The 20,483-nt window shown below is 39.3% G+C and overlaps 1 protein-coding gene across 1 annotated transcript in view; it reads right to left on the reverse strand.

Annotated features, from left to right (window-relative positions):
* Positions 1 to 9,853: 9,853 nt before the first annotated feature.
* dlp (glypican dally-like) overlaps positions 9,854 to 20,483 on the reverse strand; it is a 90,516-nt gene continuing 79,886 nt past the window's right edge. Inside the window, exons 5-11 of the mRNA XM_090120089.1 lie at positions 18,950 to 19,106; positions 15,829 to 15,991; positions 15,033 to 15,605; positions 14,177 to 14,330; positions 12,950 to 13,122; positions 12,489 to 12,632; positions 9,854 to 12,190 (exon numbers count right to left, since the gene is read on the reverse strand). Coding sequence (XP_089976215.1) covers positions 11,844 to 12,190; positions 12,489 to 12,632; positions 12,950 to 13,122; positions 14,177 to 14,330; positions 15,033 to 15,605; positions 15,829 to 15,991; positions 18,950 to 19,106 — 1,711 coding nt within the window. The 3' untranslated portion in view covers positions 9,854 to 11,843. The remainder of the gene's footprint in view (positions 12,191 to 12,488; positions 12,633 to 12,949; positions 13,123 to 14,176; positions 14,331 to 15,032; positions 15,606 to 15,828; positions 15,992 to 18,949; positions 19,107 to 20,483) is intronic.

Consider the following 20,483-nt stretch of genomic DNA (forward strand, 5'->3'; position numbering starts at 1 on the left):
AGTCTGACACGTGCAACAGCTGCTACAGTGAGTCTGACACGTGCAACAGCTGCTACAGCGAGTCTGACACGTGTTACAGCTGCTACAGTAACCAATTTACGTGTTACAGATACAACAGCGAGTCTGACACGTGCAACAGCTGCTACAGCGAATCCGACACGTGTTACAGCTGCTACGGCGAGTGTGGCACGTGAAACAGCTGCTACAGTAAGCAATTTACATGTTACAATTACAACAGCGCGTCTGACACGTGAAACAGCTGCTACAGCGTGTCTGACACGTGTAACAGCTGCTACAGCGAGTGTGGCACGTGTTACAGCTGCTACAGCGAGTGTGGCAAGCGTAAAAGCTGCTACAGCGAGTCTGACACGTGCAACAGCTGGAACAGTAACCAATTTACGTGTTACAGATACAACAGCGAGTCTGACACGTGCAACAGCTGCTACAGCGAGTCCGACACGTGTTACAGCGAGTGTGGCACGTGAAACAGCTGCTAAAGTAAGCAATTTACATGTTACAATTACAACAGCGCGTCTGACACGTGAAACAGCTGCTACAGCGTGTCTGACACGTGTAACAGCTGCTACAGTGAGTCTGACACGTGCAACAGCTGCTACAGCGAGTCTGACACGTGTTACAGCTGCTACAGTAACCAATTTACGTGTTACAGATACAACAGCGAGTCTGACACGTGCAACAGCTGCTACAGTGAGTCTGACACGTGCAACAGCTGCTACAGCGAGTCTGACACGTGTTACAGCTGCTACAGTAACCAATTTACGTGTTACAGATACAACAGCGAGTCTGACACGTGCAACAGCTGCTACAGCGAGTCCGACACGTGTTACAGCTGCTACAGCGAGTGTGGCACGTGAAACAGCTGCTAAAGTAAGCAATTTACATGTTACAATTACAACAGCGCGTCTGACACGTGAAACAGCTGCTACAGCGTGTCTGACACGTGTAACAGCTGCTACAGCGAGTGTGGCACGTGTTACAGCTGCTACAGCGAGTCTGACACGTGTAACAGCTGCTTCAGCGAGTGTGGCACGTGTAACAGCTGCTACAGTGAGTCTGACACGTGTAACAGCTGCTACAGTAAGCAATTTACGTGTTACAGATACAACAGCGAGTCTGACACGTGTAACAGCTGCTACAGTGAGTCTGACACGTGCAACAGCTGCTACAGCGAGTCTGACACGTGTTATAGCTGCTACAGCGAGTGTGGCACGTGAAACAGCTGCTACAGTAAGCAATATACATGTTACAATTGCAACAGCGCGTCTGACACGTGTAATAGCTGTTACAGTAAGCGCTTTCCATGTTACAAATACTACAACGAGTCTGACACATGTTACAGCTGCTACAGAGACTTTCGCACGTGAAACAGCTGCTACAGTAAGAAATTTACATGTAACAGATACAACAGCGAATCTGACACGTGTAAATGCTGCTACAGCGAGTCTGACAAGTGTTAAAGCTTCTACAGTGACTGTGACACGTGTTGGTCCTGCAATAGTTGTTTTACAGATACAAAAGCGAGTCTCACACGTGCAACAGCTGCTACAGCGAATCTGACACGTGTTACAGTTGCTACAGCGAGTCTGACACGTGTAACAGCTGCTACAGTAACCAATTTACGTGTTACAGATACAACAGCGAGTCTGACACGTGCAACAGCTGCTACAGCGAGTCCGACACGTGTTACAGCTGCTACAGCGAGTGTGGCACGTGTAAAAGCTGCTACAGCGTGTCTGACACGTGCAACAGCTGGAACAGCGAGTGTGGCACGTGTAACAGCTGCTACAGTGAGTCTGACACGTGTAACAGCTGCTACAGCGAGTCTGACACGTGTTACAGCTGCTACAGTGAGTGTGGCACGTGAAACAGCTGCTACAGTAAGCAATTTACATGTTACAATTGCAACAGCGCGTCTGACACGTGTAACAGCTGCTACAGTGAGTCTGACACGTGCAACAGCTGCTACAGCGAGTCTGACACGTGTTACAGCTGCTACAGCGAGTGTGGCACGTGAAACAGCTGCTACAGTAAGCAATTTACATGTTACAATTGCAACAGCGCGTCTGACACGTGTAACAACTGCTTCAGCCAGTCTGACACGTGTAATAGCTGTTACAGTAAGCGCTTTTCATGTTACAAATACTACAACGAGTCTGACACATGTTACAGCAGCTACAGAGACTGTCGCACGTGAAACAGCTGCTACAGTAAGAAATTTACATGTAACAGATACAATAGCGAATCTGACACGTGTAAATGCTGCTACAGCGAGTCTGACAAGTGTAAAAGCTTCTACAGTGACTGTGACACGTGTTGGTCCTGCAATGGTTGTTTTACAGATACAAAAGCGAGTCTAACACGTGCAACAGCTGCTACAGCGAATCTGACACGTGTTACAGTTGCTACAGCGAGTCTGATACGTGTAACAGCTGCTACAGTAACCAATTTACGTGTTACAGATACAACAGCGAGTCTGACACGTGCAACAGCTGCTACAGCGAGTCCGACACGTGTAACAGCTGCTTCAGCGAGTGTGGCACGTGTAACAGCTGCTACAGTGAGTCTGACACGTGTAACAGCTGCTACAGTAAGCAATTTACGTGTTACAGATACAACAGCGAGTCTGACACGTGTAACAGCTGCTACAGTGAGTCTGACACGTGCAACAGCTGCTACAGCGAGTCTGACACGTGTTACAGCTGCTACAGCGAGTGTGGCACGTGAAACAGCTGCTACTGTAAGCAATTTACATGTTACAATTACAACAGCGCGTCTGACACGTGAAACAGCTGCTACAGCGAGTGTGGCACGTGTAAAAGCTGCTACAGCGTGTCTGACTCGTGCAACAGCTGGAACAGCGAGTGTGGCACGTGTTACAGCTGCTACAGCGAGTCTGACACGTGCAACAGCTGCTACAGCGAGTCTGACACGTGTTACAGCTGCTTCAGCGAGTGTGGCACGTGTAACAACTGCTACAGCCAGTCTGACACGCGTTATAGCTGTTACAGTAAGCGCTTTTCATGTTACAAATACTACAACGAGTCTGACACATGTAACAGCTGCTACAGCGAGTGTGGCACGTGTCACAGCTGCTACAGCGAGTGTGGCACATGTCACAGCTGCTGCAGTGAGTGTGGCACGTGTAACAGCTGCTACAGTGAGTCTTACACGTGAAACAGCTGCTACAGCGAGTCTGACACGTGTTACAGCTGCTACAGTAACCAATTTACGTGTTACAGATACAACAGCGAGTCTGACACGTGCAACAACTGCTACAGCGAGTCCGACACGTGTTACAGCTGCTACAGCGATTGTTGCACGTGAAACAGCTGCTACAGTAAGCAATTTACATGTTACAATTACAACAGCGCGTCTGACACGTGAAACAGCTGCTACAGCGAGTCTGACACGTGTAACAGCTGCTACAGCGAGTGTGGCACGTGTAAAAGCTGCTACAGCGAGTGTGGCACGTGTAACAGCTGCTACAGCGAGTCTGACACGTGCAACAGCTGCTACAGCGAGTCTGACACGTGTAACAGCTGCTTCAGCGAGTGTGGCACGTGTAACAGCTGCTACAGTGAGTCTGACACGTGTAACAGCTGCTACAGTAAGCAATTTACGTGTTACAGATACAACAGCGAGTCTGACACGTGTTACAGCTGCTACAGTGAGTCTGACACGTGTAACAGCTGCAACAGCGAGTCTGACACGTGTTACAGCTGCTACAGCGAGTGTGGCACGTGAAACAGGTGCTACAGTAAGCAATTTACATGTTACAATTGCAACAGCGCGTCTGACACGTGTTACAACTGCTACAGCCAGTCTGACACGTGTAATAGCTGTTACAGTAAGCGCTTTTCATGTTACAAATACTACAACGAGTCTGACACATGTAACAGCTGCTACAGCGAGTGTGGCACGTGTAACAGCTGCTACAGTGAGTCTGACACGTGAAACAGCTGCTACAGCGAGTCTTACACGTGTTACAGCTGCTACAGTAACCAATTTACGTGTGACAGATACAACAGCGCGTCTGACACGTGCAACAGCTGCTACAGCGAGTCTGACACGTGTTACAGCTGCTTCAGCGAGTCTGACACGTGTAACAACTGCTACAGCCAGTCTGACACGTGTAATTTATTTATTTATTTATTTGGAGAACACACAGGTACAATTACAAATATAATAAGATAGCATTATTGTAACATTCGGCTATTAAATCTAAATTGCACCCTCAACGTCTCACTGTGTACATATTAAATACATAAAATAACAATAACAGAAAAAATCAGAATCTATAGCAAACAGTTATCTTAACAACTCCTGCTATTAATTAAATAAACAACTTCTTTAAATTATTCTTAAAACTAATTTGAGAGCATGAAAACATATCAGTGTCATTAAGTAGAGAATTATGCAAATTACACATTCTATGGAGTGGCGCTCGTTGACCGGCATTAGTTCTTGTGTGCCCTACGTGAAAAAGATTTTTGGAACGACAAGGTCTTGTTGGGGCCCGAAAGTACAATGACTCGAGTAGATATGGAGAATCGATTTCACCCAAGCAAATTTTTCTGAGAGTAAGTGCGTCACTTAATGAGCGCCTGTCAGAAAGGGACATCATATTGTACCTGACCAACAGATTATCATAAGAACAACGAGGCAAATGTAGACGAAAGTTAAGAGACCGTAAGAATTTTTTTTGAACCATTTCTAATTTATTTTTGTAAATGTCATAGAAGGGATTCCATATGGGCGAAACGTACTCAAGTTGCGATCTTACTAAACTTTGAAATAGATAAATGAATGTTTCTTTATGCCTGAATTTTTTTGTTATACGGCTGATAAAGCCCAACATACGGTAAGCCTTTTTTGTAATGTAGTCTATGTGATTATCTAATGTTAGTTTAGTGTCTAGGAAAACACCTAAATCACGTATGCATGTATCGGTGTCAAGTGTGTGATCCCCCAATTTAAATGTTGACGGTATAATTTTAATGTTTTTTGTAAAACGCATATGTTTACATTTGTTATGTGAAAGAAATAATTTATTATTCTGGCAATAATTTGACAGTCTATCGAGATCCTCCTGAATTAGACATATGTCACTTTCACTTGACACAGAAGAGTAAATTTTTAAGTCATCTGCGTACAAGAGAAATTTTGTGTTTTGAAAACATTACGAAATGTCGTTTATGAATAGGACAAATAATAAGGGCCCAAGGATGGACCCTTGTGGAATACCAGATGAAACATCTACAGACGACGACATATAACCGTTCATAACAACAACTTGGACCCTACTCTGTAAGTATGAGGAGAACCATCGAAAAAGATTGCCCTTGATGCCATTATAGGACAGCTTTTTTAATAGTAAAAGATGATCCACCTTGTCAAAAGCTTTTTGAAAGTCTGTATAGATAGTGTCTATTTGAGCCTTTTTATCCAAACCATTGAAAAGAAAGTTGGTGAAGACAAGAAGATTAGAAAGTGTAGACCTATCCTTAACGAAGCCATGTTGTTCTTCAATAATAGTGTGCTTAAGGCTGGCAGATATGTGGTGGTGGACCAATTTTTCAAACACTTTTGAGATAACTGAAAGAATTGAAATAGGACGGTAATTTGTTATATCATCATTTGAGCCAGATTTAAATACAGGTGTTATGTAGGCTTTTTTCCAGTGACTAGGGAATTCACCATTTATGAGGCATTTATTGAAGATAATTTCGAGAGGTACCGATAAAGTTTTACTGAGTTTTTTCAAGAAAATAGGGCTTAAGTTGTCAGGACCAGGGCCTTTGTTAGGGTCAAGGTCTGTTAGTGCTTTATATATATCAGACTGTGAAAGTGTTATGTGATTTAAACATAGCGAGCTGTGGGCATTGTCTGAATGCAAGTGATTATCAATGTTGTATGCTCCAGGAGTCAACGGTTCAAATACTGACTTGAAATATGTAGAGAACATATTACATATTATAATGGGGTCATTAGATGTGTTTTCATAATAGCTGTTATAGTAAGCGCTTTTCATGTTACAAATACTACAACGAGTCTGACACATGTAACAGCTGCTACAGAGACTGTCGCACGTGAAACAGCTGCTACAGTAAGAAATTTACATGTTACAGATACAACAGCGAATCTGACACGTGTAAATGCTGCTACAGCGAGTCTGACACGTGTTAAAGCTTCTACAGTGACTGTGACACGTGTTGGTCCTGCAATGGTTGTTTTACAGATACAACAGCGAGTCTTACACGTGCAACAGCTGCTACAGCGAGTCTGACACGTGTTACAGCTGCTACAGCGAGTCTGACACGTGTAACAGCTGCTACAGCGAGTGTGGCACGTGTAACAGCTGCTACAGCGAGTGTGACACGTGTAACAGCTGCTACAGTGAGTCTTACACGTGAAACAGCTGCTACAGCGAGTCTGACACGTGTTACAGCTGCTACAGTAACCAATTTACGTGTTACAGATACAACAGCGAGTCTGACACGTGCAACAGCTGCTACAGCGAGTCTGACACGTGTAACAGCTGCTACAGCGAGTGTGGCACGTGTAACAGCTGCTACAGTAAGCAATTTACATGTAACAATTACAACAGCGCGTCTGACACGTGAAACAGCTGCTACAGCGAGTCTGACACGTGTAACAGCTGCTACAGCGAGTGTGGCACGTGTAAAAGCTGCTACAGCGTGTCTGACACGTGCAACAGCTGGAACAGCGAGTGTGGCACGTGTAACAGCTGCTATAGCGAGTCTGACACGTGTTACAGCTGCTACAGTGAGTCTGACACGTGAAACAGCTGCTACAGTAACCAATTTACATGTTACAGATACAACAGCGCGTCTGACACGTGTAACAGCTGCTACAGCGAGTCTGACGCGTGTAACAGCTGCTACAGCGAGTCTGACACGTGTAACAGCTGCTTCAGCGAGTCTGACACGTGTAACAGCTGCTACAGCGAGTGTTGCACGTGTAACAGCTGCTACAGCGAGTGTGGCACGTGTAACAGCTGCTTCAGCGAGTCTGACACGTGTTACAGCTGCTTCAGCGAGTCTGACACGTGTAACAACTGCTACAGCCAGTCTGACACGTGTAATAGCTGTTACAGTAAGCGCTTTTCATGTTACAAATACTACAACGAGTCTGACACATGTAACATCTGCTACAGAGACTGTCGCACGTGAAACAACTGCTACAGTAAGAAATTTACATGTTACAGATACAACAGCGAATCTGACACGTGTAAATGCTGCTATAGCGAGTCTGACACGTGTTAAAGCTTCTACAGTGACTGTGACACGTGTTGGTCCTGCAATGGTTGTTTTACAGTTACAACAGCGAGTCTCACACGTGTTACAGCTGCTACAGCGTGTCTGACACGTTTTACAGCTGCTACAGTAAGCAATTTACATGTTACAGATACAACAGCGAGTCTGACACGTGTAACAGCTGCTACAGCGAGTGTGGCACGTGTAACAGCTGCTACAGCGAGTGTGGCACGTGTAACAGCTGCTACAGCGAGTCTGACACGTGTTACAGCTGCTACAGCGAGTCTGACACATGTAACAGCTGCTACAGCGAGTGTGGCACGTGTAACAGCTGCTACAGTGAGTCTGACACGTGTAACAGCTGCTACAGTAAGCAATTTACGTGTTACAGATACAACAGCGAGTCTGACACGTGTAACAGCTGCTACAGCGAGTCTGACACGTGCAACAGCTGCTACAGCGAGTCTGACACGTGTAACAGCTGCTACAGCGAGTGTGGCACGTGTAACAGCTGCTACAGCGAGTGTGGCACGTGTAACAGCTGCTACAGTGAGTCTGACACGTGTAACAGCTGCTACAGTGAGTCTGACACGTGAAACAGCTGCTACAGCGAGTGTGGCACGTGTAACAGCTGCTACAGTGAGTCTGACACGTGTAACAGCTGCTACAGCGAGTCTGACACGTGTAACAGCTGCTACAGCGAGTCTGACACGTGTAACAGCTGCTACAGCGAGTCTGACACGTGTAACAGCTGCTACAGTGAGTCTGACACGTGAAACAGCTGCTACAGTGAGTCTGACACGTGTAAAAGCTTCTACAGTGACTGTGACACGTTTTGGTCCTGCAATGGTTGTTTTATGATTATTAACTCTTTCGTTTTTATTTCAGACCGGAATTCAATCATGGCGATCGGCTGTATACTGCGAGTGACACAGAAGATAGGAAATATTCTGAATATACATAGTTTACACGCGCTGATGTAAAAATATTTTAAATAAAGGGGAAAATACATTTATTTGATTGTATTGTATTTTATATATTAATGAATAAATTTAATTTTTCTATATCTTTTACTCGTTTTTTTTTACCCAATATGCAATAATTTAGATAGGTACCTAATACCTTCCGATTACAGGCAAGGTTTAATAAACTCAAATATTTCTTTATATTCTTGGATCAATTAGAATCTTATTATTTCTTAATCCTTTTCAAAAGCAGTGCTTATACTACTACTACGTACGTACTTTTAGCGCACAAAATATTAATTTAAAGGAGAACTAAGTTGCCTTGTTTTGTTATACAATTCTATCCAAATAACCATAATTGCGTGTTACATTATTGTGGAATTTGAGTATTTTTTTAATTTGAAACACGATAGACTCGTTCACTATTAAATTCGTTCTTAGCATGAATTCCGGCCACATCGACTCTAGCAAATTTCATTTAATTTGTCGATGATACTCCAAAAGCCTTAGAAAAAAATATATAACCTGTCGTTTCGATGCGTATTAGTGGTATTAATAATAACGTTATTCTTTTTTTCTAATTTTTCCAAATAATTTTTAAATTAATTTCCAGGAATTTTTTCTGGGATTCATAACGTACGTAGGATATTTGTCAGATCTATCTGAAAAATTTAGATACTGAATAAATCAGAACGCTTGTGGGGAACAGTGTAATTCATTTTCTGTGCTTTCTGAATTTAGACGATAACAAATGCCGTTCATACATGTGGTACAATTAATATCTATAGTCAGAACTGCAGTGTCACCGCCCGCCCGTGGCATGGTTTATGCGTGGGCGTATGTTCGGCGAGAGACGCGTGAGAACGCAGACAGAAGGCAGTTATTTTATTTACTACATTATCTGGCTTCGGATTCGGATACATCATTGGCATTCTTTGTAAACATATAAAGATAGTTCCAAGATGCAAGTAGCATGTAGCAAGCATGTAGCATGCATTTGAATGCCATAAAATAAAAAATATCAAATTCAGCATATAGTTTGTAACTATACCTATTAAATGTTCATGTATTTTTTTATTTCTTATATTGTCATTACATTGAATGTAAACTCAAACTCAAACTCAAAGATTTATTTATGCGATTAGACTTCTTCGAGAAGCACCTTTGAAACGTCAATACATATTTGAGTAGGAGTTTGTACTTTTTTAAAACTAATATTAAAAAGGCGAAATTGCGTGTATTTGTCTTTGTTTTGCGTCGCAACAGAGCTATTTTATGATTTTATGTCTAGTGGCAGCTTGGAGGCTAGAAATAGATAAGAGCTACTTTTACTGCAGAACATCGAATCCCATGGGAAAGTTCATTTATAACATGTTCATTGTACAATGCAATGCCTCCTAAATTTAAATATCAATAAATGGAGTTATATTAAAAAATAGGATAACTATTTATGCCACGGAGAATATCGAATTGCGCAATTGAGTAATTCAGTACAAGTTCAGTAGTTACCTATAATAAAAAAATTCAATACTCGTGAGTTTGAAAAGTTACAACAAAATATGAAGGGGAATGTTAAAAAAAACAACACCATACACATGTTACCATTTTATTTACACATTACTTATGCAGTAATATATTTTTATAAAAATTTCGATACCTATTCGTATTTTATGTCACACCATGTCACACTTAATAATCGAGATATTTTTTAAACAGGCAACATTTCTTGACAATACATCGTTCTCAACGAAGTGTGACTGTTAAATTGATTCATAATACAAGGGTTGTATTAATAATTATCCAAATTACGTATATTATAGTAAAATAATAAGTAGAGTCATGACTGAGTAATTTAAGTTGGTATCACTGGTATTAAGTTTTCTTACAATGAGCATTCTTAGTTACATAAAAATGATGAAACTTATATAAATGTAAAACAGCTATTGAGTTGTACGTATATCGGTAAATGTTAAACATTTTCTGGTTAAATAATGAACAGATTAAAACTGTTTGAATCATAAATCAACTCGCAGTAAATCTATATAACATGTTACCCTGTTATAATATATAAGCGAACTGTAAAAAAGCTATCTCTAACATAGAACAGACAAAAATTACATTTTTAAATGTTTATATACAAATGTCACGTAAATCGTAATTACCAGTTGAAAAAAATGCATTAAAAACATTAGGTAAATAATTTATACACAAATAAAATAAAATTTTAAACATTTTTTGCTTTAATTTAATATTACAAGAAACAAAGTTCATGAGTTAAACTTGCCAGTATATAAATCTATATTCTTATATGAGATGTCATGGTGATAAAAATATTTAATCTGTGCAAGATACATTGCGAAGAAATTTACTATTTAGTTAAAAGTAGATGGCACGATACAATTATTAAGGGTTTAGTTTTGGTCCCGCAACTTGCACGTATTATAAATTTGCGTTATGGTGACAAAAAGTCTAAAATAAAAAATAAGTAGGCAGTTATTTAGCATTTATATTGAAGTACATGTTAATCAATTTCAAAGTTGTGCGTAAAAATGACTAAATGATTGATTTTAAATATAAAATTCCTAAAATATAATAATTAACAGCTACCAAGACTAAATTGAATAAGAAGAAATAAAAATATAATGCATTGGACATAAAAAAAATATTTACATTGAAATTATAATGTAAAACTGCATTTTAATAATTGTATTTAAAATTAAAAATTAAACAAATTATGACACGAGTCGTTTAAACATACTAGGAATAAGAAAATGCGGTCACAAAAAGTAAGAAAATATAAATTTCATATTAAAATATTATAAAATAAGCTTGCCATTGCATTAAATGAAACATAATAAAGCAAAGCGAATCAGTCTCAACTTATGCTTAGTTTACGACTAAATTTTATTTACATTTTAAACATTTCATAACGCCGATGCTTCGCGCCATAATTATGTACATTTACTCTATTCCTATATCCTTCATAATAGACATTTTTTTTTTTAATTTTAAATATCGTTTCCTAAATCTTTCCGAACGCGAAGCAACTCGGCTCAAAAGACCATTACATACAAACAAAGTACGTGAAAATAAAAACATTCGCTATCTAAATCGATCATAATTTACACGTTAATATTTACAAGATCATTAAATAAATACACAATTTGGCTGATATTTCTCTAAACATTTTTCGATTACGACCTAAATTCATTGGGATAGTTATTTCCGTTATTGTCGATCACTTGATATCCGACCGTGAGATACGAACCACCAATTTATAATCTGTATTACGTCACTTTTATTATCTGTCCTCTGACACTGACAGGTCAAAACTTGCCACAATATTCCGTCCTCAATTTATCACAGGATCGTGCGTGTAACATGACCGCTTCAAAACCGTCGCTCGCACTGACTAGGCTGCATTGGCGACGACATTTTTTGGGTTCATTTATATTTATGTGCCCACTGATTGAGATTATAACACTGAACTAGAAGTCAAGATGTTGAAAAGTTCAGTATATAATAAAAGCCAGTGATATTTATTATGCGTTGCCCGTTAAATGTCATCGCCTAGTGGAGTTTAAAACAAGTCGGTAACGATTGTACCGAACCACGCGCACACCACGGGCAAAGCGTATGAGAAGAGAGCGTTTTGTAGCGACGGTCTGTCAGCTGCTGAAGCGACCGGTTGTTCGCGCACCGGTGTTCGATCGTTGCCGGTATCGGTATTGGTATTGGTGTCGATATCGATATCGGTGCCAATACCGGTGCCTGTGACGTCATCAGGGCCAGTGATATCGGTGCGAAGCCGGGGTTGGCCGTTGTTAATGGCTGGAGAGTCAATGATGTTGGGCACTTCTGATATCGGTTTCTGGCTGTGCGTGTCGATGTCTGTTGTCTCTGTGTCCGTTTGGTGGTCGCCCGAACCTGGAAAGTAGTTAAGTAGTTAAGAAAATAGTTAAGTCTATATAATATGATTATTCTAAGTTCAAATACATTCACTCCTTTATTTGAATGAAATGATTGATGTTGCTATTTACGCGTTACTTATTTTAACATTGGAAAAAAATGTTTTTTTTAAATATTAGAGCACTACCAAAATATTATGGTTCAAAATTCAAATATACTGTTTAATTAGAATCTACAATCTGACCTTTCCTAAGGCCCCACATTTTGACAAAATTCCACTCAAACCAAACAATATTAATTTCAAAATAAACCCTACCTTCAGGATAATCATTGCCAGCATCCCGATCCTCATCATCATCAGGCAGATCATCATTATCATCGATGTGGTCTCCGGAGCCAGACCCTGAGCCAGCGCTCTCGAATAAGTCTAGATTAGTTTCAGCCGCTTGTAGGTCTTCAGCTGGGGATAGAATATTAATATTTTATTATTCATTTACATTTGTTAGGGTTTTTTTTTTATTTTATTGCCTTATTATATAAATTTATTTTCAAGAAATTTTTTATATTAGTAGTGGAACAACAATACATGTCCTAAACCCACTTTCTATGCAAAACAGGACTTATAAAAATCATACAAGTTATAATTAAATAAAAAATATGTAGATGTCGCTGTTAACTATATGGCAACATTTTCAAGTCACAAAACTAATTAAGTTTGGTTAATAACTTTGCCTGTGTTAAATCTGGTTCAAATAATAAAAAATAAATAAAACTCACCCGAATCCTTCCACTGCACCTCCACTCCATTATACGCATCCTTCAACCTCGCTGTGAGCGTTTTCAACGAGTCCAGTTGTGTTCTAGCGACGCTAGAGGGCGGTGGAGTTCCGCGCACTTCCGGGTTGGACGCTAGTGCTGTGCTCCCGTCGCCTGCTGCTATTGCTGTGTACCTGTAAAGAATAGATACTTATTAACATGGAGGGAATAAATAGTTATTATAAGGGTTTTATTAATGACAATTGAGTATATGTTAAATAATAGTCATATATTAATTTTAGGTTCAATTGATAATAGAATTATGTTTCACATTGATTTTTAGACAACATTATATTATAATCTACCAAATGGCAGAAAATATACACACAAAATATTAAAAACTATAGTTGAGCCAATTTAATAGGCAACATTTGACGTCTATCAATTTTATCTTCACAGGGTGGTAACCTGCTTAAAAACATCGATTAAAGCGAATTAATCGATACGGACTTGAAACAATTGTCAATCGAACTTGAAACACATGTCAATAATTTATGATGATTTTTATTCCCAAGTAACCAATGCATTCGATTCTAGATGTCAGATTTCGATTTTTAGAGTAACGTCTCTGGTATTTATAAAGAAAAAAGGTTTATTGACACAAAATTGTAGCGACGTCAGTTCTTTAAATAAGAAAATGTTTATTATGTTTAGAATGGTTTATCAGTAAAATCAAATCTTAAAATTAGTTGCATCGGTCATTATTATTATAAATATTTAATCGTAATTGAAAAAAGTTAAGCAAATGTGCAGTTCTAACAAAACGAAACATCATGTTATTCTATGTCGTCGTTACTAGGTTACGTTGTTGAATTTTGTTGAACTGTCAAATGTTGCCTATTAAAATGGCTCTACTATACATAGTTTGAAAACGCAACATCTGGAAATCAACCACAATTTTCTAAAAAATATTTTAAAATGACATCTACGCAGCACGATTGCTGCAAAGATGTCATTTTACCAAAAATAAATAAATAAAAATAAATAAACCATAATCACGGTCATCTGGTGCGAAACAAACCAACTGGCAGTCACCAATTTTTCCAAAAAAAAGCAAATTTTATTTCTGATATGGCAAGAAGACCAGTGTCATATATGAAAAAATCACACTGTCAAGTTGACAGGTGACAGCTAACAAAGTGACAGCTGACAGCTACAGCCGCCATATTGAAAAAAAAAGCAACTCACGCGGCAACATGCGTCCCGTTGAAGCATGGCGCGGAGGTGATACTGGCGGCGGCGCACAGCAGCGCGGGGAGGTGCGCCCAGTAGCGCCGCGAGCTGCGGACGCGGGCACGGGTCTCTCGGACTAGGCGCTCTAGTGCGGGGCCGCCTTCTGCTCCTGGGGAATGATGATTTATCCTTATATTATCCATACTAATATTATAAATGCGAAAGTAACTCTGTCTGTCTGTCTGTTACCCAATCACGCCTAAACTACTGAACCAATTTTCATGAAATTTGGAATGGAGATATTTTGATACCCGAGAAAGGACATAGGCTACTTTTTATCTCGGGAAAATGACACAATCGAGGAAATCCCACGGGAACGGGAACTATGCGGGTTTTTCTTTGACTGCGCGGGCGAAGCCGCGGGCAGAAACCTAGTACAATATAAATTAAATAAATATTCGCAAGTCACAAGAAAATTTATATAAATAACAAGGAATGATAATGATGCTTTAAAAGTTAGGTAGGTAAGTAAAAAAGTTGTCCCAAATATTTTTTTTCATCGTAAGTGATGAAAAAACATAATTATGAAAACGTTTATTTACTACATAATATACACTGTAAGTACCTGGTAAATAAATCAATAAGCGGGTGGAAAGCTAGTAAAAAATATTTTCAATACAAAAAATTGTAATCGTAAGAAAAAAGACACGATAAGTAGGTAAATAAAAAATTTGAAATACAGAATGGCGGAGCTAAGCGATCTTGTGAAAACGGATTGAGAATGTCCATTGCATTTGTATGAAGTGAGATAACAGAAGCGATGCCAAAATTAATCATAAGGATGGGAAATTATTAAAAAAACATGACTTACCATGACTCTCTTCGACTTTAGTGGCCGGCTTCTTTTTCTTGGAACCGCGCTTGCCATCAAACTCGTACGATCTGTAGTCTATCTCTCCCGCCGGCTCCGGGTCTGCGTCTCTCTTCTCTCTCTCCCTCTCATGTTCCTCATACTGCTGCAAGGTTATATCCCCCCTCATGTACTGTAGGAACCGGGACCTCGACTTCGCCTGTTCCTCCATCTCCTCCGTCACTCTTTTAATGTCCTCTGGCGTCCGGAGGCTGTTCAGTGACGGGTCGTTATTGACCACTGTCTCTAGCGACGTTTCTATTACGAAATCGTCTACGTCATTCGCCTTGTTCCAGTCCATTTCTGGTAGAGAACGTGCGAATCTTCGCGTCCTGTCTGGTGCGAAGAAGGGACCAGAACTACCACCACCGCCCAAGATTGGCTTGCCGCAACCAGAAAATATTTTCTGTGATATCTCCTGGTTGCGCTCCTGGAAGCTCATGATGGCTTCCGATATCTTTATGTCGATCGGTCCGACTACCATGGCTATGTTGAACGGACCGAGCAAACGGTCGGCCACCTTTTCCACGGCATCTGGAATTATCAAATTATATTTATGACATTTTTCTTATTTCTGTGTGAGAAAAGACTTTATATGATAATGATGTATTTTTCATGGTGGAACTTGCTCTGGGAAATTGCTATAGTATAAAAGGTAACTGTAGCCTTTCTATTCTGCATTAAAGTTAGCAGCAGGAGCAGTTGCTCCTTCTACTAAGTTTAATGCAGAATAGAACTAGATAGCTCCAAAACTCACCAACATAAGCGTCCCACTGTTCACTAAGATCAGCGTGTGCCGGCAAACAGCCGCGGATCACGTTGTGGCAGTAGCGGCTGCAGGCGAGCGTCGGGTCGCCCGCGCACGTGCCACAGTACCGTAATCGAGCCCACGCAGTCACGCACTCTTGGCTCACTCCCACCTGGAAAGGAATGGTTGTATGAAGAAAGATATGTAGAATAGGTGATAAACAGTCTAAAAATAATTCGAAAATAATAAAAAAATGTTCCAAAAAGAAAGAATTTTGAATTTGAAAAGATGAAACAGTGGAGCACCATGAACATTGAATAAGTCCGCGTCTTAAGATGTTTCTAAAGTTATAGATAAGTTCTACTATGAATTATATATGCTCCAGAGTGGCAATGCGGATGTCAGGTAATTGCCTGACATATGTAGGCTGGCGAGAAGAATATGTTTTATACGTGGGAATGATAGAGCGCAGCTTATAATAGACTCGACATTAATAAAGCCACGTTAAGGTTCGTTCGGTGAATCGTTTTTATGATGAGTTAGTTTTGAGCCTAAATCTCTATAACTCTATTACATATTTATAAAATTCTTATAGTACATCAAACATCTGTCGACAAGGCATATTTATCTCCTCACACTTTTCGCTGAAAAACTGTACCGAATGGTGAAATCATCTCTCCTTGACCTTAACACTAATCAAACAAACATTCATTAAGCGAGTGGTGTTAGCAACTCGATGACATCAGCCTCTTGAACCGAAACAATTAGCAATAACTTATATAATAATAACTGAATCTTTACTGCGAACTGCCGGCATGTGCGACGCGATTTAATTGGGTTACTCCATTTGTCGTTCACGGATTATTTGGTTCGTTTTGAGAGCCCGCTGAAATTAACGAGTTCGAAGAGGCTTAAAGCATTTTATAATTAAAATTAATTGAATCGACCCTTCATCTTTGGTCAGTAGGTCTTCAACTACATAGAATTAGCATTTATATTATATTTTATACTTTATTTAGTATTTTCTTATTGATAATCTTATATGTACCTACCAAGTCTAAAGAGATGACTTAAATTCTCACCAATGATACATAATAGACCGGGAGATACTGACACAAAATTTCGAGTCATTTGTAACAGGATGGCGGTTCTACAGGGGTCTTAGTACGCAATGACAAAAAGAAAAATGATGGTGTGAACGCTGGTACCGGTGGGTTAGTCGCGTGGGCGTTAGTCGAACTCGTCGGAAAAATAGCGAAAGTCAAACGATTTGTAACACAAAAATTTTAGAATTTACCGATAGCCCATAAAAAAGAAGTAGGCGGTAGTGTCATGCCATACTTTTCCGGTATGACTTACAGCCCGCCATACCGACGCGAATGTGTTGATTTAAAAAAAACAATTATTCAACCATTTGTACCAAGCTAACTTTTGCACAGGTAACCATCGTCGTGCAGCCATTTACGAAAATCGCCATGCCATACTTTTCGGACGATTCCAAATGGTCGCCATACCGCCGAAAATCTGCAAAATTTTTTTATTTCGCCTATCTTTTTGTACCAGTATTGCATTTGGCTTTTTGGAGAGTATTTGATAAAATGTGACCATTATTATATTTGCCATACTTCTAGTAGGGGGAAAAAGTGCTGTCATACTTGAAAAATAAATTTATTATTAATTTATATAAGTGAAGATTTCCAACACCTAGATCTTTGAAATTTTGTATTTATATTCGTTGATCCTCAAACTTACAGGAAAAATAAGTGCCATACTGTTACAAATCGTTTGACTTTCGCTATTTTCCGACGAGTTCGACTAACGCCCACGCAACTAAGCCGCCGGTACCAGCGTTCACACCATCATTTTTCTTTTTGTCATTGCGTACTAAGAACCCTGTAGAACCGCCATCCTGTTACAAATGACTCGAAATTTTGTGTCAGTATCTCCCGGTCTATAAACTTTCAAACTTTTAGAAAAACCTAAGTCTATTAAAGAAAAGAAACAATATTTCCCTTTTTATGTAAAATCTATTAATTTTCTCTAAGCAACAAACTACTGCAGTAAGGACCATAACGCTAATTAAGGAAGCAATTAACTAATCCAACCTAATTTTAATGGAGAACAGACATCGTAACATTCAAATAAAACGTATTGCAATGTATGATGTTTCATCTGGCGCCAAAGATCGTAATGACGTGACCACAGAATATATAATTATATTTAATCTGTGATGTGACTGTGCAACGAGGTCTGAGACTCCTTGTTTGCTAAATATGGATGTCGATGGTACCATAAATACTAGGATGATTGTCTTTGATTGCCAAAATCAAATCGAGAACGACCTACCGCGCGAGGTTACGCAATATTAGGGCTTAGACGAAACCTATTCATATCTGTTTTTAGGTAGAGTATAAAAAATATTATAGCTATCATAAGGAGTAGATGAATGGCCATTCAAAAACTTTCAACTTTAAAATTACGCTGAAGATAAAAATCCTACAAACATCTTCTTAAACGTTCAATCTAAAAACTCATTTTGTTAGCTTAGTAGCGAGGGTCAATAAAAGTAATAATGTTTACCCTTGTAGGATATGTCTACAGCGCCGAGGGTGTGGGCTGTTTCCTTTCATATACAAAGAAATGTAATTTACCAAGCAAAGATTAATATGATATTGAAATAACAAATCAAAGAGATCATACTGTATTTGCATGACTTGTTTGATACTTGAATTACGTTAATTCGTTGCTTATATTCGAGTATGTAATAACGAAAGCTGAATACTTATTATTTAGACCAGATTGTAGGCTACAACATCATCCTGATAATCATCAGCCCATTTTGTTCCCACTGCTGGGACACGGGCCGCTCGCAAGGGATCAGGCCATAATCCACCACGCTGGCCAAGTGGGTTGGCTGATGTAACATGTTTTCGAACTTTTTGATTCTTCGACATTTTGTTTACTTCATGATGTTTTACTTCAGCGTTAAAAGCATTGGTGATTTTATAAACATGGGCAGATAATTTGAAAACTCAATTTAATTTTTGCACACTCGCTTGCTATCGAACCCCCGACTTATCAATTTGAAGTCCGACCACTGAGCCACCACTGTACTTTTGCTAATACATACCTGTACCATATTCCTGACAACATCTGCGCCAGCTCGTAATGCTTTATGGAAGGTGCGTGTAGCTACAAAGGCGCGACGCAGTTGCACGGACAGTTTGGAAGGCACGTCCTCGAATGGTTGGATGTCTCTCATGTGCTCGCTTACGCATTTTAGGTATCTGGAAAATGGAGAATGTTTATTAATAGTCTGTTTGTTTACGGTAGCATAAAGATGTATAGGTTCAGAATTGTAGTTTGATCTAGATAAAAGCCTTTTTTTTTTAAGCGGGGAAATCTTGCATAGATACCCACGGCCTCCGGGGAAAGGGCCGTGGGTTATGTCGGATTCCTACCGACCAAAACCCCACTGTGTTCCGTCAAGCTGCATCAACGACGGGGCCACGGGTATAGGTAGAATTCTTCCGTGACCCCATATCTAGATAAAAGCCTAAAGAATAATGATTGGTCTTCGTTTTAAGTTCGATAGTAAGACTTACAAACCAATCATGCTCTACTGCCAGAGGAAAAAAAAAAGTAACTTAATAATGCTCTCGTCAAATGAAACACAAGGAAATACTAGGAACAGTTTAGTTCATGTTTTTATAATAACGTTCTAAATAATTAGAGCTTTGCCTTGGCATAATTTCCGCTTTTTTCGAATGTTTCTGAATTAACGCAAATATTAATGAATAATTTGTACAGACTCCTGTGAGCACAAAATCTTCCTTTGTACATAGTCACGCTGTATATTCCAAGAATCCGTTTTTACTATACAAACATTAAGAAAATAAACTTTTTGTATTGTCTGGCCGCAAGTGTGGGCGGCAGTTAATTACGGCGGTGGCGTACTTGCTACAATTTGTTAGAAAACCACAAAACCGCTTTGCTATACGTATCGGAAAACTATGAAATGAATTTACCGATATATCTGCTCTTGTTATGCCAATTTGAGCCCTAAAGAATATAGATAAAAAGTTCAAAATTGATCTGAATAACGATTTGATATTGATTAATAAGAATATGAAGTCGATTCATCAAACACATAATAAACACAACTGCTTGTAATGATGGATGAGTTGTTGGCATATAATATTATAAATGTTTTATTTATTTGTGAATCCATACTAATATTATAAATGCGAAAGTAACTCTGTCTGTCTGTTACTCAATCACGCCTAAACTACTGAACCAATTTGCATGAAATTTGGTATGGAGATATTTTGATACCCGAGAAAGGACATAGGCTACTTTTTAGTGCGAAATATGTACCACGGGCGAAGCCGGGGCGGACCGCTAGTATAATATAAATGTTTTATTTATTTGTGAATACATATTATAAAAACATCTTAGTCATAAAAAGCATAGAGCTGAGATGTGCTACCTATTTAAAACCTTATTAACTGTCTCTTAACGATCGCGATGCTCTTAACTAACTGTTGTTCGCGACACCGTCTGCGTCCTGACAACTTATAACATATCATAATTTTATCAAAACACTGCCTAGAAGTTGTTCAAAGTAATTAAATCAAAATAGAAACATAATATAAGACCCGATT

Source organism: Colias eurytheme, chromosome 3, assembly GCF_061535395.1.
Source record: "Colias eurytheme isolate Ceu_HAF_F1 chromosome 3, ilColEury1 Martin Lab GWU primary, whole genome shotgun sequence".
NCBI classification, from domain to species: Eukaryota; Metazoa; Arthropoda; class Insecta; order Lepidoptera; family Pieridae; genus Colias; species Colias eurytheme.